This window comes from Oncorhynchus keta, chromosome 32, assembly GCF_023373465.1.
Source record: "Oncorhynchus keta strain PuntledgeMale-10-30-2019 chromosome 32, Oket_V2, whole genome shotgun sequence".
NCBI classification, from domain to species: domain Eukaryota; kingdom Metazoa; phylum Chordata; class Actinopteri; order Salmoniformes; family Salmonidae; genus Oncorhynchus; species Oncorhynchus keta.
Genome location: NC_068452.1, coordinates 29,829,746 through 29,855,023, shown reverse-complemented (window position 1 = coordinate 29,855,023; position 25,278 = coordinate 29,829,746). Strand labels below are relative to the sequence as shown.

Here is a 25,278-nt window from a genome sequence, read left to right as displayed (position 1 = left end):
ACCTTTCATGGCTTGAGCTCTAGCTATCATTCCACACACCTTTCATGGCTTGAGCTCTAGCTATAGTTCCACACACAACTACTTTGGGTGGGTATCATGCGTGCAGGATGGCATGCACCACTGAGCTTGCTTGATCGGATAGCATGTACCATAGTATGCGTCAGTGACCAGGCTGAGTGACATCAACCATAGATGACAACAGAAGCAGAGTGAAAGGGCATTTTGAGTGAGTGGGCTGATATGAGAGCATTTTCCTGGAGAGCCTATTTCCTCAGATCTGTGGAAGACTTTGCTGCCTCTCTGACTTTGGAAAATATGAATGTGTAAATATAATACATAAATCCCAGAGAGAGGTATCCAAAATGAGAATGATTGGTGAATATCCCCTTCCAGATTAGTTTTAGCCCATCATTTCAGGCCAAATGAACTTTAACAGTGGTTGTGATTTGAAAATCTCTGCACTCACTACCGAGTCAAACGCCTTGGATATGACCCTGAGCAGGGAAGCAATTAAGTCAGCCAGGATGGAGACTGCATTAGCCAATGTGATTACCACCTTACATATGAAAATAACCCCCATCGGTAGAGGTGAACTGCCCGAGTGTCCGGCGGGATGACTGACAGATTGCTAATAAGGTGAAGAGGCAGAGACACGGTCGGTACCAAACCTAACCTTCCTCATTTCGGATGCCTCTGGGCAGACTCAGCACCAGTGGCCCAGATCTGGATGATACTACCCAGCTAGCACATTTGGTTCCTTGGGAGTTGTGGGAAAGTATGTGTTGGTTTCATGTTAGTTCTGGGAACAAAGCCATACGTTTCTGACCAGTAAAACTGGTTTATATTCTGAGAACGGAAGTGATCATTTTGGCTGTTCTAGGAACATTTATTTTTAAGTTGCTGGGAGGTTCTGAGAATGTTTTACTCTGGTTTCTTAATTTTTTTTCTGGGAGGTTAATTAACGCTCTGAGAACGGGAATTATAGATTATTTTAAGTGTAATTGAAAGTTATTCATGAACCGACTACTTATTTCCTTAGGCATTAATAATAGAAACATTTATTTTTTGTGACACGGCATCAGTGAAATTCAAACCGATAATCATCTGTCCTCTATCCATGGAATTAGTCCACTGCACCACCAGGATGGAGTGAGAATGCCATTTTTTTGTTGCATACAAAGCTGTTCCTTTTAGTCATTAAAACAGACCCCATTTCAAAGGGAAATAAGCATTCATTAAGATCAAGTGTGGCCAATTAGTGGGCGAGGTCAACCAACACACAACAAAAGAGCCTAGAGAGAGTTTTGTTGATGCTGAAAATGTTATTTACAAATATATACATTCCAATCATAGAACGTTCTCTGAACGGAAAGTCTTCTTAACATTCTTGGAACAATTTGAGAACATGACTTTAAGTAGAACCATGAGGCAACCGGTAGGAAACGTTATAATATACTGAAATTCTGTTGTTCCTTAACATTCTCTAAACTATTTGAAAACATTCCCAATGTCAAACCAGTTGGAGAATGTTTCTAGAACATTACCAGAATTGAAATGTAACCATGTTTGAACCTTTAGGAAACGTTCTGTTAAATTAATGAAATGCCAAGAAAATAATATAATTTTGTCAAGTTCCTCAGTTCCTGTGCTGAGAATGTTCCAAAACCAAGCAACTATCCTACAACCATTCCCAGAAAGTTGTGGGAAGGTTGTATACAAAATAACCATAGGAAAACCACGCTCTCACCAAGCTCTAAGAAACATATGGTTCTCAGAACGGGTATAGTCTAGAGCTGGTTCCCCCCTGTTTAGACTGCTCTCTCTCTCTACCTACCTGCCTGCCATGTGTCTTGCCTCTGGCCCAATTCAAATTGGACTAGCTTCCCTCAGAGAGACAGGGCAGGCTTATCATGCATGCACAGCACCCTCTGTGTGTCTAAGGGAGGTGCAGGACGGTTTGAGTCAGGAAGTACAGACGTAGACAGGGATTGTATCTGCATGCTTTGGGTCCTGCACTTTTATACATGCTATGAATGTTTTGGTGAGAATCACATTACTTTATGTACATATGTGGGTGTGCATGAATATGCAATATTTGCATTTTGGGTATTTTTCTACACACAGACTTTTAATGAGCTCTGCCCCCTTTTAATGAGCTCTGTGCTCTCTCTCACACACATAATATGCACATACATTTACACCGACTTTACACACGCCCACTCACATACAATCATCATATACGCTGCAACTACTCTGTTTTATCATACATCCTGATGCCTAGTTACCTAGTGGTGTTAGGTGACAACTGTAAGCTCACAGAATGGGACAGCCAACTGCTGAAGCGAGTAGCAAGTAAAAATGGTTTGTCCTCGGTTGCAACACTCACTACCGAGTTCCAAACTGCCTCTGGATTCAACATCAGCAAAATAACTGTTCGTTGGGAACTTCCTCCAATGGGTTTCCATGGCCGAGCAGCCGCACACAAGCCTGAAATCACCATGCGCAATGTCAAGCGTTGGCTGTAGTGGCGTAAAGCTAGCCGTTATTGAATAAGAACACCTCCTACCAGCTGCCCACTGCACTGAAGATAGGAAACACTGTCACCACCGATAAATCCACTATAATTGAGAATTTCAATAAGCATTTTTCTACGGCTGGCCATGCTTTCAACCTGGCTACCCCTACCCCGGTCAACAGCACTGTACCCCCCACAGCAACTCGCCCAAGCCTTTCCCATTTCTTCTTCTCCCAAAAGCTGATGTTCTGAAGGAGCTGCAAAATCTGGACCCCTACAAATCAGCCGGGCTAGACAATCTGGACCCTTTCTTTCTAAAATTATCTGCAGAAATTGCTGCCCCCCCTATTACGAGCCTGTTCAACCTCTCTTTCGTGTCTTCTAAGATTCCCAAAGATTGGAAAGCAGCTGCAGTCATCCCCATCTTCAAAGGGGGTACACTCTTGACCCAAACTGCTACAGACCTATATCTATCCTACCCTGCCGTTCTAAGGTCTTCGAAAGACAAGTCAACAAACAGATTACTGACCATTTCGAATCCCACCATACCTTCTCCGCTATGCAATCTGGTTTCAGAGCTGGTCATGGGTGCACCTCAGCCACGCTCAAGGTCTTAAACGATATCTTAACCGCCATCGATAAGAAACAATACTGTGCAGCCGTATTCATTGACCTGGCCAAGGCTTTCGACTCTGTCAATCACCACATCCTCAATGGCAGACTCGACAGCCTTGTTTTATCAAATGAATGCCTCGCCTGGTTCACCAACTACTTCTCTGATAGAGTTCAATGTGTCAAATCAGAGGGTCTGTTGTCCGGACCTCTGGCAGTCTCTATGGGGATGCCACAGGGTTCAATTCTTGGACTGACTCTCTTCTCTGTATACATCAATGATGTTGCTCTTGCTGCTGGTGAGTCTCTGATCCACCTCTATGCAGACAACACCATTCTGTATACTTCTGGCCCTTCTTTGGATACTGTGTTAACAACCCTCCAGGCGAGCTTCAATGCCATACAACTCTCCTTCCGTGGCCTCCAATTGCTCTTAAAACTAAATGCATGCTCTTCAACCGATCGCTACCTGAACCTACCCGCCTGTCCAACATCACTACTCTGGACAGCTCTGACTTAGAATATGTGGACAACTACAAATACCTAGGTGTCTGGTTAGACTGTAAATTCTCCTTCCAGACTCACAACAAACATATCCAATCCAAAGTTAAATCTAGAATTAGCTTCCTTTTTTGCAACAAAGCATCCTTCACTCATGCTGCCAAACATACCCTTGTAAAACTGACCATCCTACCAATCCTAGACTTCGGCGATGTCATTTACAAAATAGCCTCCAATACCCTACTCAATAAATTGGATGCAGTCTATCACTGTGCCATCCGTTTTGTCACCAAAGCCCCATTTACTACCCACCACTGCGACCTGTACGCTCTCGTTGGCTGGCCCTCTCTTCATACTCGTTGCCAAACCCACTGGCTCCAGGTCATCTACAAGACCCTGCTAGGTAAAGTCCCCCCTTATCTCAGCTCGCTGGTCACCATAGCAGCACCCACCTGAAGCATGCGCTCCAGCAGGTATATCTCTCTGGTCACCCCCAAAACCAATTCTTCCTTTGGCAGCCTCTCCTTCCAGTTCTCTGCTGCCAATGACTGGAACGAACTACAAAAATCTCTGAAACTGGAAACACTTATCTCCCTCACTAGCTTTAAGCACCAGCTGTCAAGGCAGCTCACAGATTACTGCACCTGTACATAGCCCATCTTCAATTTAGCCCAAACAACTACCTCTTTCCCTATTGTATTTATTTATTTATTTTGCTCCTTTGCACCCCATTATTTCTCTCTACTTTGCACATTCTTCCACTGCAAATCAACCATTCCAGTGTTTTACTTGCTATATTGTATTTACTTTGCCACCAGGGCCTTTTTTTGCCTTTACCTCCCTTGTCTCACCTCATTTGCTCACATTGTATATAGACTTATTTTTCTACTGTATTATTGACTGTATGTTTGTTTTACTCCATGTGTAACTCTGTGTTGTTGTATATGTCGAACTGCTTTGCTTTATCTTGGCCAGAACTTGTTCTCAACTTGCCTGGTTTAATAAAGGTGAGAACAAAATTGGACTCTGGAGCAGTGGAAACATATTCTCTGGAGTGATGAATCAGGCTTCACCATCTGGCAGTCCAACGGACGAATCTAGTCCGGAATAATGGTCTGGGGCTGTTTTTCATGGTTCGGGCTAGGCTCCTTACTTCTATTGAAGGGAAATCTTAACGCTACAGCATACAATGACATTCTATAGGATTCTGTACTTTTAACTTTGTGGCAACAGTTTGGTGAAGGCCCTTTCCTGTTTCAGCATCACAATGCCCCCGTGCACAAAGCGAGGACCATACAGAAATGGTTTGTCGAGATTGGTGTGTGGAAGAACTTGACTGGCCTGCACAGAGCCCTGACCTCAATCCCATCGAACACCTTTGGGATGAACTGGAACGCCGACTGCGGGCCTAATCGCCCAACATCAGTACCCGACTTCACGAATGCTCTTGTGGGTGAATGGAAGCAAGTCCCCACTGCAATGTTCCAACATCTAGTGGAAAGCCTTCCCAGAAGAGTGGAGACTGTTGTGTCAGCAAAGGTGGGACCAACTCCATATTAATGTCCATTATTTTGGAATGAGACATTCGACGAGCAGGTGTCCACATCATTTTGGTCATGTAGTGTATCTACCTCTATCACTCCAGTATCCCTGCACATTGTAAATATGGTACTGCAACTGACCCTGTATATGGTATGCTTACATACTTTATTGTGTTGTTTTTATTTCTTATTTTTATTTCTTGTGTTTTTGTTCTACCTTGTTATTTTTAGTATTACATTGTTATTGATTACTGCATTGTCGGGGTTAGAGCTTGCAAGAAAGGCATTTGACTTGTGCATATGTCACGACCTACCGAAGTCGAAGCCTCTCCTTGTTCGGGCGGTGCTCGGCGGTCGACATCACCGGTCTTCTAGCCATCATTGATCCATTTTTCATTTTCCATTGGTTTTGTCTTGTCTTCCTACACACCTGGTTTCAATCCCATTCATTACCCGTTGTGTATTTAAACCTCTGTTTCCCCTCATGTCTTTGTCAGAGATGGTTTGTTATTTCAGTGTTGTGTTGGTGCGCGACGGGTCCTCGTACCCACTTTATTTATTGTTACATTTAGTGTTTGGGGTTTGCTTAGTTTATTTGTTATGAAATACTCCATTACACTCAGTTTGATTCTCCTGTGCCTGACTTCCCTGCCATCTATACACACGACTCTGACAGCATGTGACATTGAAACTTGAAAAACACAGCAAAAGAACAATACTGGAACAAAATGGAATCCTACTACAATGGCTCCGACAGTCGTTAGATGTAGCAAGGCTTGCAGACTATTACAGATTACAAAGGAAGACCCACCCGTGAGTTGCCCAGTGATGCCTCCCTCCCAGATGAACTAAATGCCTTCTATGCTCGTTTAGAGGTGAACAACATGAGCCATGCATGATGGTTCCCACTGTTCCTGGCGACTATGCCATCTAGCGCTCCATGGCTCAGGTGAGTAAGACTTTTAGAAGGGTTAACATTTGCAAGGCCAGGGACCAGACGCAATTCCAGGGCATGTGCTCAGAGCATCCACGCCTCCATCCACATCGACAGGGCTGTAGACATATCTTAGTTAACATGGTCCATACACACCCACACTGTCGAAGAGGGCACTATAGCACCTTTTCTCCCCCTGGAGGCTGAAAAGATTTGTCATCGGCCATCAGATCCCCAGGAGGATTTACAGCTGCACCATCGCAAGGATCTATAGAGAGTGGTGCGGACGGCCCAGTTCATCACTGGGGCTGAGCTCTGTGCCATCCAGGACCTTTATACCAGGCAGTGTCTGAGGAAGGCCCAGAAAATTCTTCTCTGTGAAGAGGAATGTTCCAAAATTCCTCCTGACAGTTGTGCAGGTCTGATCTGCAACTACATAAAATCTTTGGTTGAGATTATTGCTGCCAAATGAGGGTCAACCAGTTATTAAATCCAAGGGGTCACATACTTTTTCTACCCTGCACTGTGAATGTTTACACGGTATGTTTTTGTGTGTTAGTGATTTAAGCAGACTGTTTGTCTATTGTTGCGACCTAAATGAAGATCAGATACATTTTTAAGACCAATTTATGCAGAAATCCAGGTATTTCCAAAGGGCTCACATACTTTTTCTTGCCACTGTATGAAGCTTCATTCTTGTGTGTTTAATTTCTCATGTTTTTATTTTCTGTATTGCTGAGGAAGAGCTTGTAAGTCAAGATGTTCCAACCTGTGCTGTTGGCGCTCTACAGTCTAATCCTCTTATCTCCTGACCAGCGGAGATGCACTGTAGCTTATGAGATAATAATACATTATAGACCTCTCTGCTTCTTCAGTCCACTTTCACCTCGCAAAGTCACAGTTAGACCGCTGCTTAACACATGGTGGAGTTACACCAGCTGGGGAATGTGAACTGGCTATTTCTTGCAGCATTAGAGAAACATCTATGGTCTGTAATAGTTATGTCATTGGCAATGGTAGTGTGAGGGGATTGGGTTTTCCTTTCAGTAAATGCTACGGGATCTTTAGTGACTACAGAGTCAGGACCTCAGATTAGCATCTCAATCAAAAGGACGGTTGGGCGAAGGGAGTGCCTCCCCACTGGGCACAGATGTCAGTCAGTCTAGTTTTGATTTACATGTGGTTGAATTGTCAACTAACATGAATTCAACGTGAACTCAAACAAAAAATATCACCATGTCATTGAATTTAGTTTCAAAGTTAGTTGGAACAGGAAAAGCTCATCGCCTCCCTCGCCCCGTTCCCATCTCTCTCCTCCTCGCCATCCTTCAGTTCTCACTCCTGTGCCTGTGCTTTTTCAAGCTAAAGTTCAACTTGAGTTCACAGACAGGAAAATGATCATGAGAATGGTCTTAAATGTGTCTCTCCATTAAACTCGGGTGACGATGGCGTATAAGCACCTTCATTAAGCTGGCAAATTCCAATCATCTTCTCTCAACATATCTCATTAAAACTTATCTTATCTTGGCTAAGAGTGTTCAGAATTTCTGGAGCAGGTATGATGAGAATGTCTTTCACGTCACCTCAGCCAGTTTGTGCATGTCAGGCTAGTGTGGTAGAAAAAGTTGGCGGATTAATTCTGGCACTATAAAATGTTTTCATTAAATCCCAAATCACCTCGCCTAAATCATGTAACAAAAACATAATGTACAATATGCCACACCAATACTCAACAATGCAGTGTACTGTAGTTGTGATTCGAGTCAGTAGTAGATATCTACTGGACAAAACATTCAAGGAAGAAAGACCTAATTGGAAAAAGTTTCTCATTGCAGATTGAAATGCATGTCTCACCATTCCATTAATACAATTTACACTGTTGGACAGAATGATACATTTTCCTTTTTAATATCTGGATGGACTACCACAAAAAAACTTGTGCGGACATGACGTTGGCACAGACCATTAGAGGTAAGTTTGATATAGCTCTCAGGACTATGAATGGCCTGGTTCCCATAGGAACCCTGTATGGTAGACGGCTGTTTGAAGTTGGAGCTTGCAGGTTTGCCTGTAGACATCCTCCCTCTCTCTCTCTCTTCAGGCCTGAAGGTAGGTTCATCTTTCTCATTTCTACCATCTCTATTTTCCCCCTGCAGAGTTTGCGAGGCTCTCTGTTACTTCCAGAGAGGAGTGATACACAACCTGGCAATGGCATCTTAATCAGGACAACCACAGGAGGGAGAAGACCGTGGGAGGACAAACAGGAGTTTGGAACTAAAACTTTGTTTAGTCATCAGAGCAGATTGTCTGATGTGTCGGTTAATGTCATTCTCTGAAATGATAGATTCAGTCATGTGTTTGAGTGTCTTCCATGTGTTTATGAAAGAGTGACCTACTTGTCTATACCAGTGAAAGATTTGTAAAATTCACATCAGATGTTATAGAAATGTCTCTGTCAGTTTCCTTCACTAAATCCATATTGGTGCCTCTATATCAAAATCTATGTAAATGAATACGAGTACATTATTGGTAGCCTCAACAAGTTAAAAAAAATGACGTTCATTTTACACCAAGGTCAGGGAATGGGAAATGCTGATGAGGGCTGTCAACCCTGTTGGTTGCAAAGGGATAATTGAATGATTGTCTACGATATATGGGCTTTCAACATCTACCTCCAGTTCAATCTCCCTCATGGATGGGCTCCCCTGCAAACTCACTTTACTGGGTCTCATCATGGTATTGGGGTATGGCAACTGTGGAGTGTATAAGTTTGTGTTTGATGGTTTCTTCAGTAAATCATTGGTGTCTACAAAACAAAATCCTGAAGTCGGACAGACCAATATCGCAAAGAACTGTAGAGCTGCTGGTTGTGGTGAGATGAGTGAGAGGTGGGATCTATTGCACCTAGAGCCATGGAGAAGGCAACACTACTCTCCGTCCCAACAGAACTCACTCTGAGATCTGCACCATCTAAATGCAGCCTTACACCCACTCTGGCAACCTACTCACGAATTGTCTGTGGGTATTTAGGCACCACTCCATGAACTAAATGAGTCCAAGCCAACAGTGCCTGCAGAGAAATCACCAACTCTGAAAGAAGTCATTAGAACATTCTCTTCCATTTGGCTTTGTGAAATTGACCAAAAAAGATGGATGACAGCTTTACACTCAATTGCTTTTCTAAATCTACAGACTCATGCATGTCTCAAAGACGTAACCTGACTCTTAAACTTGTTTTAGAGTTGTACCAGAATGTTTCAATTGTCTTTATTAATCAACATTTGTATGTACAAATATACTAATGTATGAGACATGGAAAATATTACATCTAGTAGTGCATCTACTGTACAAATTTCCCAATTGATCAAAGTATTTCACAAAACATTACATTCCATACAGTATCTGCATGTCACTTGAAGCAATGCAGATATGAGCAACTATAGCATTGCAATACAATTATCAGGGATATCATTTTGAATCCCCTCATTTCTGTGTTCCTCATAACTCCACCCCCCTAACATTCCTGTTGTTGGACCCAATGTAGTCCATAAAGACTATTGTAAAACGTTCAACTTATAGCAGCGTCATCACTATCAGGGAACAGTACAATCATGCATTTCCCTGAGATGCATTATGTCAGCCACACGACTTGTTTGGCAGCCATTTTGTGGGTTTGGCGACCGGGTATTCTAGTAATTTCAGAATTGCCAATGTACTGAGCCTCTGGTCAGAGCAGCAGGTAGGGAGTCTCATTTTTCTCACTAACATTATCCAGTTGTCCAGTTCCGTGAAGCATTCCCCCCTGTGCTATAATGATACCAGCAGTGATCTTTTGTACAGCTGCTCCTCTACCCCATGGCGACCGACCCTACTGGTACCTGTGTCACCCACAGTGACCTCCAGCAGGGCCATCCTCCTCAGTGTCCCTCCCACCTATAGAAATGGCCCCTGGGATGGCCAAGGCTGAGGGAGGGGTGGCAGGTCATCTTCCCCCAGGTGCTGGTCACAGTCATAAGCAGTCCCTGCACAGTGCCACCTGGCCCTTACGGTAGTCCCTACAGGGACAGAGGCGGTGGTACTTGTTGTTGGCCCCGGCACAGCTGAACAGCAGAGGGTCTTTCTGGAGGCCACACTCACTACTCTCCACTGAGAAGGCTGGGAAGATGTGGTTGATCTCAGCCTCCACCCCATCACACTGCACCTCCAGCCTGGGTAGAGACACCAGAGAAACATTTCTTTATATATCATTATTCATATTAAGTCATGTGATTTACATTATAATCAATGGTTTTTAAAAAAGGCTTCATAAATGGCTATCAATATCATTACACCAAAGTACATTGGGTAGTGCATTAGAATGAGGGAGGATATTCAGAAGAATTTAAGATGTTTGTTTCCTCAGTGATTGTGCTGTATAACAGAATCTGCTAAATTACAAGATGTAATGTTGTGTAACAGATGGTGACGTCATCACATGGTGGTGGAGGAGGGAGGCAGCAGCAGCAGCAGCAGCTCACCCGCTGAAGGCCTCTTTGATATTGATGAAGCGGTAGAAGGCGGGCTCACAGATCAGGCCTGCGCTCTGGCACGCATCTATACATGACTGGCCCTCCAGGGAGGCCAGCAGCCTCAGGGCGCTAAGCGGGGGCCAAGAGGGGGGAGTGCTGATGTTGGAGGCCCAGGCCAGAGCACTAGAGTTGGGCAGCAGGACAAAGGGGCTGGGGGGGCTGCCTGGCCAACTGCTGGAGGTATTCGCTGAGGGAAATGGAGCTTCTGGTGCACAGAATTCCTGCCGAGTACAATACAACAGAATAACTTCACAATATGGCTATTGTGTAGTTAGTTAATCTGGCTATTCAGCATTACATTCATCAGTCAATTCTACTGTAGCCTACATTCAGCATTGACGTGGCAGGTAGCCTCGTGGTTAGAGCGTTGAGCCAGTAACAAAAAAGGTCGGAACAAAAATACCCAAGCCAACAAGTTGAAAAATCTGTCGGTGCCGTTGAGCAAGGCTTAACCCAAATTTGCTCCAGGTGGGCTGTACTAATATGGCTGACCCTGTAAAACAACACATTTTACTGCACCTGTGTGTGACAGTATATATATATTTTTTTAATTAATTCAGCTGTGAACTATACATTCATTCATTAGTTATACATTCTGATGGGTTCTGATTTAGACAGAATAATAAAAGCAGCATCACCATAGCTCTTATGACATACACATTGCCTTCCAGCCTCCTGGAATAATATAATACAGTACGAGTCAAAGTTTGGACACACCTACTCATTCAAGGGTTTCTTTATTTTTACAATTTTCTACACAAGTAAAATAATAGTGAAGACATCAAAACCAGGAAATAACACACATGGAATCATGCAGTAAACAAATCAAAATATATTTTATATTTGAGATTCTTCAAAGTAGCCACCCTTTGCCTTGACAGCTTTGAACACTATTGGCATTCTCTCAAACCAGCTCATGAGGTAGTCACCTGGAATACATTTCAATTAACAGGTTTGCGTTGTTAATTTGTGGAATTTCTTTCCTTCTTAATCCGTTTGAGTCAATCAGGTGTGGTGTGACAAGGTAGAAGTGGTATACAGAAGATAGCCCTATTTGGTAAAAGACCAAGTCCATATTATGGCAAGAACAGCTCAAATAAGCAAAGAGAAACGACAGTTCATCATTACTTTAAGACATGAAGGTCAGTCAATACGTAAAAATAATTACTTTTAAAGTGTCTTCAAAGTGCAGTCACAAAAAACATCAAGCGCTATGAGGAAACTGGTTCTCATGAGGACCGCCACAGGAAAGGAAGAACCAGAGTTACCTCTGCTGTAGAGGATAAGTTCATTAGAGTTAACTGCACCTCAGATTGCAGCCCAAATAAATGCTTCAGCGTTCAAGTAACAGACACATCAACATCAACTGTTCAGAGGAGACTGGGTGAATCAGGCCATTGTCGAATTGCTGCAAAGAAACCACTACTAAAGGACACCAATAAGAAAAAGCGGCTTGCTTTGGCCAAGAAACACAATCAATGGACATTAGACTGGTGCAAATCTGGCCTTTGATCTGATGAGTCTAAATTTGCGATTTTTTTGTTTTGTTTCCAGCCGCCATGTCTTTGTGAGACACAGAGTAGGTGAACGGATGATCTCTGCATGTGTGGTTCCCCCCGGGAAGCATGGAAGAGGAGGTGTGATGGTGTGGGGGTGCTTTGCTGGTGACACTGTCTGTGATTTATGAATGAGTTGGTGTGTCAGAACTTTTGACTGGTACTGTATATACACACATACCGGTATACATAATTTTGATAGCAGGACACTGTAAAGTCCATTATCCCTCTGAAGAGTATAAATCCGAAGCAACCTGCCTACACAGTTTGAAGAACAGCATAGCTACTGTAGTAGGTAGAAGCTGTGTGCTGGAAACCCTAGGTAGAGCATGGGTGAAATAGGCAATGTGGTGCTCATGGGAATTTCCTTTATTTTTTTCAGCTTCAGCCTATTTTCAATTAAAACCTTGTTTTTAAATTCCAAGGTTTTTACACTGGAAGGTGATTATGCAACATTATTATACAACATAATTAAGCAATAAGGCCCAGGGTGGGGTGGGGGGGTAATATGGCCAACATACCACGGCTAAGGGCTGTTCAACATCTCAACCACTATTTGTATCAGTTTGAATCATTTTCAATGGGGGCTTTTATTTTGAAGGTGAACCGCAAATTCCACTATTGTGGCTAGCTTCACACAGTTGTGCGCGATAGAGTTGAAAAATATCCAACACTTGGCAGAGTAGTTAGTTTGGCACTGTGTAAGAGTGTCCTGGAAAGTATTACGGATATTAAACTGATGAGTTTCTCTGATGCTAGCAAGCATGCATTTGCACAGCTTACATATTCTTTCAGAAATGCTACAAAAAGGCACTTAACGGACAGAAATGAGCACGTGAGAGGATAAATTATAAATGGACAAAAAACTGTTACACCTACACATTCAGTCAATCTGGCATTTTTTAAATCCTGATGGTCGCTTTATAGAAGCTATAGTCTCGTTTAACTCGACGTCTAGAATTTTAGCTAGGTAGGCGCAAGAAATACTCTGCTATGTGGTTCTCAGTAATGCCTCATGACAAGAGGCGGGGAGTGTGTTGAATACCATCAATCAAGTTGATTTGCGAATTTTCATTGAGATTGGTGTCATATTGGCTTAGATATGATGGTAGGGAGATATGAATTTAACACTGAACTATCGTCATGTCTATAATACAGTTATGTCACCAATAATCAAATGAGTTTCAGACAGGAATCAACCCTGGGAGAGCACCTCCCCCAGTCAGTCCTATTCATAAGGAACAGGTAATAATATTTCTGTGACATCTTCCTCTGACCCCCAGTCCAGTTTATTAAACAGGCTCCCAGCGCCCTGCTGCAATAACCAGGCCTCCTCCACTCCACCACACCACAGCCCCCCAGTCCGGTTTATTAAACTGGCTCCCAGCGCCCTGCTGCAATAACCAGGCCTCCTCCACTCCACCACACCACAGCCCCCCAGTCCGGTTTATTAAACAGGCTCCCAGCGCCCTGCTGCAATAACCAGGCCTCCTCCACTCCACCACACCACAGCCCCCCAGTCCGGTTTATTAAACAGGCTCCCAGCGCCCTGCTGCAATAACCAGGCCTCCTCCACTCCACCACACCACAGCCCCCCAGTCCGGTTTATTAAACAGGCTCCCAGCGCCCTGCTGCAATAACCAGGCCTCCTCCACTCCACCACACCACAGCCCCCAGTCCGGTTTATTAAACAGGCTCTCAGCGCCCTGCTGCAATAACCAGGCCTCCTCCACTCCACCACACCACAGCCCCCAGTCCGGTTTATTAAACAGGCTCCCAGCGCCCTGCTGCAATAACCAGGCCTCCTCCACTCCACCACACCACAGCCCCCAGTCCGGTTTATTAAACAGGCTCCCAGCGCCCTGCTGCAATAACCAGGCCTCCTCCACTCCACCACACCACAGCCCCCAGTCCAGTTTATTAAACAGGTTCCCAGCACCCTGGTGCAATAACCAGGCCTCACCACACCCCCGGCCCTGGGCTACTGCTCAACAGGAAAACAGGGCGAGCTGTCACCCACCTCATCCGGAGTCTGTGTGCGTGTGTGCGTGTGTGCGTGTGTGCGTGTGTGCGTGTGTGCGTGTGTGCGTGTGTGTGTGTGGTGTGTGTGTGTGTGTGTGTGTGTGTGTGTGTCATTAGAAAGCAGTATAAAAATTAGAAATAAAGAATCCGTGAGGATCATAGGGGTCAGTGCTGCCCACGGAGGAGGATAGAAGGGTTGTTGCTGATTGGGAGTCTGGTCTCGTACATGCCAGGCGGGCAGTCTCAGTCAGTCACAGCCCACTGAGCACACTACTCTGTGTGTGATGGGCAGATGGGGCAGTGGATCAAAGCTGGTCATAGGCCACCCTATTTCCCCTTTTCTCCCACTGCCACGGCCTTAACCAGACTGGCAGACAGGCCCCTCGGTGCACCGCACAAATCATCTCAGCATGATGAACGTACTGGAGCATGACAATGTGTATAATTGTGCAAGGAAATATAGTGTGTGTGTGTGTGTGGTTGTGGACATGTTTAACCACAATAATAGTAAACAAACACACATTTGACCAACTGGTGACATTTTGTTTAACCCCACAAGGTCAAATGTTACAATTAGGTTCAGGGTTTGGAGCTAGGGTTAGGGAAAATAAGATTTTGAATGGACTGAATTGTGTGTCCCCACGTGGTTAGTTAAACAGGACTGTGTGTGTGTGTATAAATGAGCTCTTTTATTTGTATACAGCACAGTGTGACTTCATCTTGCCTGTGTATAAATAAATGTGGATGAGGTTGGCCGGTGTATGCAACACAAACCCACCTGGTTCTGTATGTAAGCATGCACTCTCTCCAGCATCCCCTCACAGGTGTACTCATAGGGCAGATATGGCTCCACCTGCAGAAAGGGAATCACACACCATCGGCCTTAGACCTCTAACACCACAGCCATAATAGTACTGCAACGGTTTACCGTTAATCAAAGCTGACGTATTCATTAAGGTCACTGAACGGCTTCATTATGAGCTGCTTCATATTATAACCAATGACCTCATACATCACAGGTGACAGCCTTGATTTCATTACTCTATTAACATGGACTACATCAATATGACAAACAATGGATTAAGCTGACAATCGACCACGGGTTATGTACGAGCTGCTAAACCGAGTGTCTGAATCTTTTTAACAACTCACTGGGAGGATGTGGTGATCATCCTACTTTTGACCTTTACCAGATGATGTGAAAGCACATTTCATAGAGTTACAGGTGAGAACGTATGTTACATACACGACAGATGCTGTGACACTGCAGTGAAAACAGCACAGAGAAGGCATCTCTTTTCAATGCAGCAGTAAACACATGTTAGTCATCAGTGTCAAAGGATGAAGTCTGCAGGTCAATGCTTTCTATTTTGCTGTTATCCAAAGCCTATTTGGGTTCGATTACATAAATAATTAATGATACATGTTGGAGTGGGAAATGTTCAATGAGTGTGATGGTACTGTAGTCCCATTCCACATCACCTAACCTAAGATGTCTGTGCCATTTAAAAGAGATCTCATTGTTTACCATCAGGCCTCTCAGAGGCACTTGGGCTTTTAAACTGATAAATGGTTCCTTTTAGCATTCACTTCCTTTTAGCGCTCACTTACTCGTTTATTTCATCTGAGTTTAATGAAATGTATCTGGCACGTCATCAGCTATTCCAGAATGCAATTTGCCTTTTGGGCATCTTTATATAATGGAAAGAAAGGAACAGGAAAACACAGCTCTCCATGGAGTCGGAATTCAGCTTTAGAATACATGTACATCTCTAAACCGACCTGATTACAATATCACCAATGGTGTAAAGTACTTAACTAGTACTTTCTAGTATTTTTACTTAAGTCGTTTTTTGTGGGGTATCTGTACTTTAATTGACTATTTATATTTTTGACAACTTTTACTTCACTACTTTCCTGAAGAAAATAATGTACTTTTTACTCCATAAATTTTCCCTGACACCCAGAAGTACGAGTTACATTTCGAATGCTTAGCAGGTCAGAAAGATGTGCCAATTCACACACATCATGAGAACAACCCCGGCTATCCCTACTGCTTCTGCCTCACTAAACACAAATGCTTTGTTAATGAATTATTTCGAAGTGTTGAGGTGTGCCCCTGGCAAACTGTAAAATAATAAAACAAGAAAATTATGCCATCTGGTTTGCTTAATATAAGGAATGTGAAATGATTTATAAGTATAATTAAAACCAAATCATTTTAGACTTTTACTGGGTGACTTTCACTAGAGTCATTTTCTATTAAAGTATCTTTACTTTTACTCAAGTATGACAATTGGGTACTTTTTACACCAGTGAATATCACAGGGATTAGTATTGTTGTTCACCCACATTGGATCAAAGAGGGGACATGTTTTTCTTCACCTTCAGTGTGTACTGTATAGTACGGTGTATTTGGAAAGTATTCAGACCCCTTGACTTTTTCCTCATTGTGTTACAGCCTTATTCTAAAATGTATTACATTGATTTCCCCGAATCTATCTAAACACAATACCCCACAATGACAAATCAAAAACAGATTTTTAGACTTTTGCAAATGTATAAACTTTTTTTGGGGAAATATCACATTTACGTAAGTATACAGACCCTTTTTTACCTAGTCATTTGTTTAAGCACCTTTGGCAGTGATTACAGCCTTCAGTCTTCTTGGGTATGATGATATAAGCTTGGCACACAAGTATTTGGGGAGTTCCTACCAATCTTCTCTGCAGATGCTCTCAAGCTCTGTCAGGTTGGATGGGGAGCGTCGCTGCACAGCTATTTTCAGGTCTCTCCAGATTTGTTTGATCGGGTTCATGTCCAGGCTCTGGCTGGGCCACTCAAGGACATTCAGAGATATGTCCCGAAGCCACTCCTGCGTTGTCTTGGCTGTGTGCTTTGGGTCATTGTCCTGTTGGATGGTGAACCTTCGTCCCCAGTCTGAAGGTCCTGAGGGCTTTGGAGCAGGTTTTCATCAAGGATCACTCTGTACTTTGCTCCATTCATCTTTCCCTCGATCCTGACTAGTCTCCCAGTCCCTGCTGCTGAAAAACATCCCCACAGCATGATGCTGCCACCACCATGCTTCACCGTAGGGATGGTGCCAGGTTTCCTCCAGACGTGATGCTTGGAATTCAGGACAAAGTTTTCTATCTTGGTTTCATCAGACCAGAGAATCTTGTTTCTCATGGTCTGAGAGTCCTTTGGCTGCCTTTTGGCAAACTCTAAGTGGGCTGTCATGTGCCTTTTACTGAAGAGTGGATTCCGTCTGGCCACTACCACAAAGGCCTGATTGGTGGAACGCTCCAGAGATGGTTGGCCACTGTGTTCTTGGGGACCTTCAATGCTACATCATTTTTTGGTATCCTTCCCCAGATCTGTGCCTCAACACAATCCTGTCTCAGAGCTCTACGGACAATTCCTTCGACCTCATGGCTTGATTTTTTCTGTGACATGCACTGTTAACTGTGGGACCTTACTGTATATAAACAGGTTTGTGCCTTTCCAAATCATGTCCAATCAATTGCATTTACCACAGGTGGACTCCAATCAAGTTGTAGAAACATCTCAAGTATGATCAATGGAAACAGGATGCACCTGAGCTCTATTTCGAGTCTCATAGCAAAGGGTCTGAATACTTGTGTAAAATGTGATATGTTTTTATTTGTAATTAACTTTCTAACATAAAAACCTGTTTTCACGTTGTCATTATGGGGTATTGTGTGTAGATTAATGAGGAAACTAATTTATTTAATACATTTTAGAATAAGCTGTAATGTAACAAAAAGTGGAAAAAGTCAAGGGGTCTGGGGCCTCCCGAGTGGTGCAAAGGTCTAAAGCACTGCATCGCAGTGCTTGAGGCGTCACTATAGACCCGGGTTCGATCCTAGGCTGTATCACAACCAGGCGTGAACGGGAGTCCCATAGGGCGGCGCACAATTGGCCCAGCGTCGTCCAGGTTAGGGAGGGTTTGGCCGGGGGGAGCTTTACTTTGCTCATTGCGCTCTAGTGACTTCTTGTGGTGGGCCAGGTGCCTACAGCCTGACCTCGGTTATCAGTTGAACGGTGTTTCCTCCAACACATTGGTGTGGATGGCATCCGGGTTAGGTGGGCGGGTGTTAAGGAGTGTGGTTTGGCGGGTCATGATTCGCCTCTCCCGAGCTCGTTGAGGAGTTGCAGCGATGAGACAAGATCGTAATGGGATATGACGAAAAAAGTGGGGTAAAAAAATAAATATTACAAAAATGTAAAAGTCAAGGGGTCTAAATACTTTCTGAATGCACTGTATATCAACATAATGAGAAGTGCTTGTGTCCTGTTATTTAGTCGTTTTGTTTTTCTCCTGCCCCTCTCCTCCACTCCTAACCCATTACATGCACGTGTTCTACCACAGCATTACGTCAAGTAGATGCTCCGTTTTGGTTCCCTCAGCAGCAAGTCTGGGCTATATTTAACCTGCCATTATTCCCCGCGCGGTGGGGGATCGATTGGCCGTACCTTGCATGTTGGCCTGGCGACAGATTGAGCACAGCATGATAGATTAATATAATCTCCAGTAGACAATGGTTAGTGCATGGAGAAGACAGTATGGGCCCTCTGGAAGACTGCCATACTAACCCAGGTGTCTGCTGCCCAGTTTACCTACTAAGCAACTCTATCTCTGAGGCAATTAGGACTTAAGTCCTTGGAAGGAGCCAGCTATGCAGTTTGCAGTTACCCTGGATCCTGTGATTAACAGCTCAATTAGTAATGTGAGAGAGAAGTGGGTCACAACTGGAAATACAGTCTGTGGGAGAAGAGATTATATACCTCCACGGCACCATTAATCATATGCGTAGGTAATGTTAATACTCAAGACTTTCTTTAACATGAGATGCAGTGAAGATAATACACCTGAAAGGTCATTTGAAATCATGTGGTCCTCTGTAGCCAGGATAGTGGGTTTGATTCCCGGGACCATCCATACTTAAAATGTATGCACACATGACTGTACGTCGCTTTGGATAAAAGTATCTGCTAAATGGCATATATTATATGATCACCTAAAGTGAACATACTAACCTTGGTTTTCATGATGTCCCGTATGGCAGACTCAAACTCTTGGGAGTTGTTGAAATCCACCGTGATGACATGTGGCCTGCCTATATACTGCTCAGCATAGGGATGCTGTGAGGAAACCTGATGGAGGAATTAACACAATGCTATATCAGTCAATACAGTCTCCATCCAGACAATACATGGACACAGCCATGAGCATAGAAGCACACGAGTCAGGTTGAGGCCTACCTTGCACTAATTCACTGACTAACATTCATTTTCTCGACAGTTGTCTCTGACACCACAGAGACAACCCGCTCACCTGTCTGGAAGTGGGCTTCCCTCTGAAGAACTCATGGTTGAGGGAACTGTGGGACGGCTTAAACTTGGGCTGCAGGAAGATGCAGCCGTTGGCTATGGCCTCTAAAGGGGCTGGCCCTTCGTATGGGAAGCCAAACCCAATGAAGAGCTTGTTTGAGAGAGGAAAAGAAAAAGATGAACCAAACTGCTGCTGTTTACTGGCAACTTGTACTTGAAGTATATTATATAAAAATGTATTGAAACCCTCCATACCTTGGCCTTTCTGAGCAGATGTTGCAGCTCTTGTTGGGGCAGCAGACCGTGGTTTTTAACAAAAGCAGGCACCTCTGGAGGGCGCTGTGTCTCATAATAGACAGTGCCATGGATATCCATGTAGCGGTGCAGAATGGCCAGGAACCTTTCCTTACCCTATGAGTCAATGGAACAAATGGTTAGGACGGACTGGCCACACAGTATAATCTATCTATCCACCCCAAATATGCAGAATGTAACTCCTTTTTTTGAACCAATTCTGTATGAGTTCAAAGTTCTTCTCAAACAAAGTTATGTTCATTCAGTGTGTTGGTTGCAGGCATAACCAAGACCGGGGCAAACATGTTATTCATGACATTGGCTGTCAGGCTCTTCCACTTAGAGATTCTTCCATATTATCTGTGTCACCCTCCTGGGACTGAAGAGCAAGGGAGAATGTGCTCAACCTGTGAAGACTACAGTAGCATGAGGGTCATCTCTCAGAAGAGTTAAAACCCCTTGACTGATAGGCATCTCACCCTGGAGAGCTTCTGATTGGTGCAGGGCAGTGTGGACAGCAGCCTGTATGACTGACTGTTACTAGGATTAGTGGGGTGGCTACTGGGGCCTCTGTAGCATATATAGACTGGCATAGCCAATTAGATGGGTGATCTGATTTCCTACACCAAGCAACAGCAGCACCAGGGGCAAATGACACGAGAATAGCCATAGAGTGTGAAGAGAAAGCATGGGTTTCACCTTGGCTACAGCAGCACACTGGTCACTGATCATAGAGATGTATTGGGTGAGCATGATTTACATATAGTGGTGAGAAGGGTGTATTGCTTCAAATCTTCAGTGGCATACTTAGCCTAACATAGAACATTTGTACTGAACACAATAGAAATAAATATGCATGAGCTTTCCCTCTGTAGACTAAGAACCCTTCCACCAACAGTTGTAAATAGAACCACTGATGTCATTGCAGATGCTCCATATAAAAGAGCACACAAAGTAAAACTATCATTAGTGGAGAGCTGACATTCTGAGTATTGATTAAAACTCCACCTTTTGTATTTTCCTAAACCTGTTATAGGGCAGCAGTTTATTGATCTGACAGGGGGGTGACAGAAGATGCAGATAGACCAGGACGAACGCAACCCTCAGGCCTTTTTATAAAAACTCCGGTATCTTTATGGTAGATAAAGATGATTCACCTGAAACATCTTTCTGTGTCTGAAGAGCTAAAGCTGCTGACTCATTCCAAAATAATTGTGGTTAACTGTCTGGCACATTTAATGGAACATTAACGCATTCATTGTGCATGAACAGGATCAATCTCTATAAAAGGAATCTGCAGAGAAACCAAACACCAGGGACAGTCTGTACTACGGCTCAATGTAAAACAACGTTTCAGAGGGTGTTCAAAACGTCAATCAATGACAGGAAGTGCAGGTATCCTTACTTGGAGCTGGAGATGATCCATCAACATGACATGAGAGCAAATAGGAGGAAACCATGTGGGAAGGAGGAAAGACAAGAGAGAGTGAGTGGGAGAGATAAAATTGTAGTCATTTTGTCTCCTTGTGGACATACAGCTGTAGTACAACACATAGCTGACAAGCATGTGAACCGGAGAGCTGAGGATGATGCCAGAAGCAGTGAGGGGTAGTCAGTGTCGAGGGAGGGCCAGACACAGATGGCATTGACACTCATAAATATTATACCTCGCACGCCGTACCTCAAACTGTTCAGAGTGAGGGGGAATTCAATAAGAGTAGAGAGGGAGAGAACAAATGCAGCTGATTCGACCACGGGGAGGCGGCCAGACACATCAATAAGTGATGCCTTTTTCCTGTAGCTTGGAGGGAGAATTTACGCTAAACAAAAACAACTGCCACTTCCACAACACTCACACCTCTCTGGGCGTACATACATATACCTAGCAGATTGAAGTGTCATGCTTGGCAGATAGGAGAGAATAACTTAGGCATGTTTCAGCTTGTCTCTGGAAGTGGGGTGCACTCCATTTATCACATCATGACAGAATACACTGCAGCGTATAACAGACTGCTGACTGTTGTGTAAATATGTTGAGACGCCACCTCAACTGGACTGCATCTTAGTAGGGAAAAAGTCATTTGTTTGTTGATATCTTGTAAACAGGAGCAGGTGATACGCCCATTGGGGTGTCAGTCAAATGCACTCTCAGCAATATGGTTTTCTTTGCTTGAGTTGTGACATTAGTGGTGTAGAAATTGAACATTAAAATCCATATGATCACCTTCCACATGCTGGCCTCTTTGCCGTACACCACTGCCATGCTGTCCACCTTGTTCCTCTGGATGCTCAGCCTCTCTGTGCCGTTCAGCTCCTCAGCCACAAAACCCATGAAGGAGTTGTCTGGAGTGTGTGCTGTGAGGGACAAACATAGCAAAGTGCTCAATAAGTCAAGCTCAAGCTCAATAAGTCAAAGTCAATGTAACGACGTGCTCTGAGAGTCGGGAAGCAAGTTCAGGGAGTGAGTGTTTTAATAAAATAAATGGAACATAAAACAAAACAAGAAAAAACTAACAGCACACAGACATGAAACAGAAACAATGACACCTGGGGAAGGAACCAAGGGGAGTGACATACAGTTGAAGTCGGAAGTCCACATAAACTTAGGTTGGAGTCATTAAAATTCGTTTTTCAACCACTCCACAAATTTCTTGTTAACAAACTATAGTTTTGGACATCTACTTTGCACATAACCACAAGTAATTTTTCCGACAATTGTTTACAGCCAGATTATTTCGCTACTAATTCACTGTACCACAATTCCAGTGGGTCAGAAGTTTACATACACTAAGTTGACTGTGCCTTTAAACAGCTTGGAAAATTATGTCATGCATTTAGAAGCTTCTAATAGGCTAATTGACATTATTTGAGTCAATTGGAGGTGTATCTGTGGATGTATTTCAAGGCCTACCTTCAAACTCAGTGCCTCTTTGCTTGACATCATGGGAAAATCAAAGGAAATCAGCCTTAAAAAATTGTAGACCTCCACAATTCTGGTTCATCCTTGGGAGCAATTTCCAAAAGCCTGAAGGTACCACGTTCATCTGTGCAAACAATTATACGCAAGTATAAACACCATGGGACCACGCAGCCATCATACCGCTCAGGAAGGAGACGCGTTCTGTCTCCTCGAGATGAATATACTTTGGTGTGAAAAGTGCAAATCAATCCCAGAACAACAACAAAATACCTTGTGAAGATGCTGGAGGAAACAGGTACAAAAGTATCTATATCCACAGTAAAACGAGTCCTATATCGACATAACTTGAAAGGCCGCTCAGCAAGGAAGAAGCCACTGCTCAAAAATCGCCATTAAAAAGCCAGACTACAGTTTGCAACTGCACATGGGGACAAACATCATACTTTTTGGAGAAATGTCCTCTGGTCGAATGAAACAAAAATAGAACTGTTTGGCCATAATGACCATTGTTTTGTTTGGAGGGAAAAGGGTGATGCTTGCAAGCTGAAGAACATCATCACAACTGTGAAACACGGGGGTGGCAGCATCAATGTTGTGGGGGTGTTTTTCTGCAGGAGGGACTGGTGCACTTCAAAATAGATGGAATCATGAGGTAGTAAAATTATGTGGATATATTGAAGCAACATCTCCAGACGTCAGTCAGGAAGTTAAAGCTTGGTCGCAAATGTGTCTTCCAAATTGACAAAGACCCCAAGCATACTTCCAAAGTTGTTGAAAAAGAGTGTGAAAGCAAGGAGGCCTACAAACCTGACTCAGTCACACCACCTCTGTCAGGAGGAATGGGCCAAAATTCACCCAACTTATTGCGGGAAGCTTGTGGAAGGCTACCTGAAACGTTTGATCCAAGTTAAAAAATGTAAAGGCAATGCTACAAAATACTAATTGACTGTATGTAAACTTCTGACCCACTGGGAATGTGATGAAATAAATAAAAGCTGAAATAATTCATTCTCTCGACTATTATTCTGACATTTCACATTCTTAAAATAAAGTGGTGATCCTAACTGACCTAAAACAGAATATTTACTAGGATTAAATGTCAGGAATTGTGAAAAAGTGAGTTTAAATGTATTTGGCTAAGGTGTATGTAAACTTCCGACTTCAGCTGTACATAGGGCAGGTAATCAAGGAAGTGATGGAGTCCAGGTGAGTCTGAAGACCTGCACGTAACGATGGTGACAGGTGTGCGCCATAATGAGCAGCCTGGTAACCTAGAGAAGGACAGTGGTCACTCCATAAACCAGGAAACAAAGCAAGACCTGAGTATTCCCAGTACACATGAAAAAGAAAAAAGCCATGAGAATCATATATATATATATATATATATATATATATATATATATACATACACATACACATACACATACACATACACATACACATACACACACACACACTGCTCAAGAAAATAAAGAGAACACTTAAACAACACAATGTAACTCCATGTCAATCACACTTATGTGAAATCAAACTGTCCACTTAGGAAGCAACACTGATTGACAATACATTTCACATGCTGTTGTGCAAATGGAATAGACAACAGGTGGAAATTATAGGCAATTAGCAAGACACCCCCAATAAAGGAGTGGTTCTGCAGGTGTTGATCACAGACCACTTCTCAGTTCCTATGCTTCCTGGCTGATGTTTTGGTCACTTTTGAATGCTGGCGGTACATTCACTCTAGTGGTAGCATGAGACTGAGTCTACAACCCACACAAGTGGCTCAGGTAGTGCAGCTCATCCAGGATGGCACATCAATGCGAGCTGTGGCAAGAAGGTTTGCTGTGTCTGTCAGCGTAGTGTCCAGAGCATGGAGGCGCTACCAGGAGACAGGCCAGTACATCAGGAGACGTGGAGGAGGCTGTAGGAGGGCAACAACCCAGCAGCAGGACCGCTACCGCCGCCTTTGTGCAAGGAGGAGCAGGAGGAGCACTGCCAGAGCCCTGCAAAATAACCTCCAGCAGGCCACAAATGTGCATGTGTCTGCTCAAACGGTCAGAAACAGACTCCATGAGGGTGGTATGAGGGCCAGACGTCCACAGGTTGGGATTGTGCTTATAGCCCAACACCGTGCAGGACGTTTGGCATTTGCCAGAGAACGCCAAGATTGGCAAATTTGCCACTGGCGCCCTGTGCTCTTCACAGATGAAAGCAGGTTCACACTGAGCACATGTGACAGACGTGACAGAGTCTGGAGACGCCGTGGAGAACGTTCTGCTGCCTGCAACATCCTCCAGCATGAACGGTTGTGTTGCGGTGTGTTTGGGATCGTTGTCATGCTGAAAGACCCAGCCACGTTTCATCTTCAATGCCCTTGCTGATGGAAGGAGGTTGTCACTCAAAATCTCACGATACATGGCCCCATTCATTCTTTCCTTTACACGGAACAGTCGTCCTGGT

The 25,278-nt window shown here is 43.8% G+C and overlaps 1 protein-coding gene across 1 annotated transcript in view; it reads right to left on the bottom strand.

The window, feature by feature from the left end:
- Positions 1 to 9,398: 9,398 nt before the first annotated feature.
- Positions 9,399 to 25,278, bottom strand: part of LOC118364666 (alpha-1,6-mannosylglycoprotein 6-beta-N-acetylglucosaminyltransferase B-like) — an 88,695-nt gene continuing 72,815 nt past the window's right edge. Inside the window, exons 11-17 of the mRNA XM_052491310.1 lie at positions 22,123 to 22,253; positions 19,860 to 20,015; positions 19,609 to 19,755; positions 19,311 to 19,427; positions 15,028 to 15,102; positions 10,621 to 10,892; positions 9,399 to 10,311 (exon numbers count right to left, since the gene is read on the bottom strand). Coding sequence (XP_052347270.1) covers positions 10,113 to 10,311; positions 10,621 to 10,892; positions 15,028 to 15,102; positions 19,311 to 19,427; positions 19,609 to 19,755; positions 19,860 to 20,015; positions 22,123 to 22,253 — 1,097 coding nt within the window. The 3' untranslated portion in view covers positions 9,399 to 10,112. The remainder of the gene's footprint in view (positions 10,312 to 10,620; positions 10,893 to 15,027; positions 15,103 to 19,310; positions 19,428 to 19,608; positions 19,756 to 19,859; positions 20,016 to 22,122; positions 22,254 to 25,278) is intronic.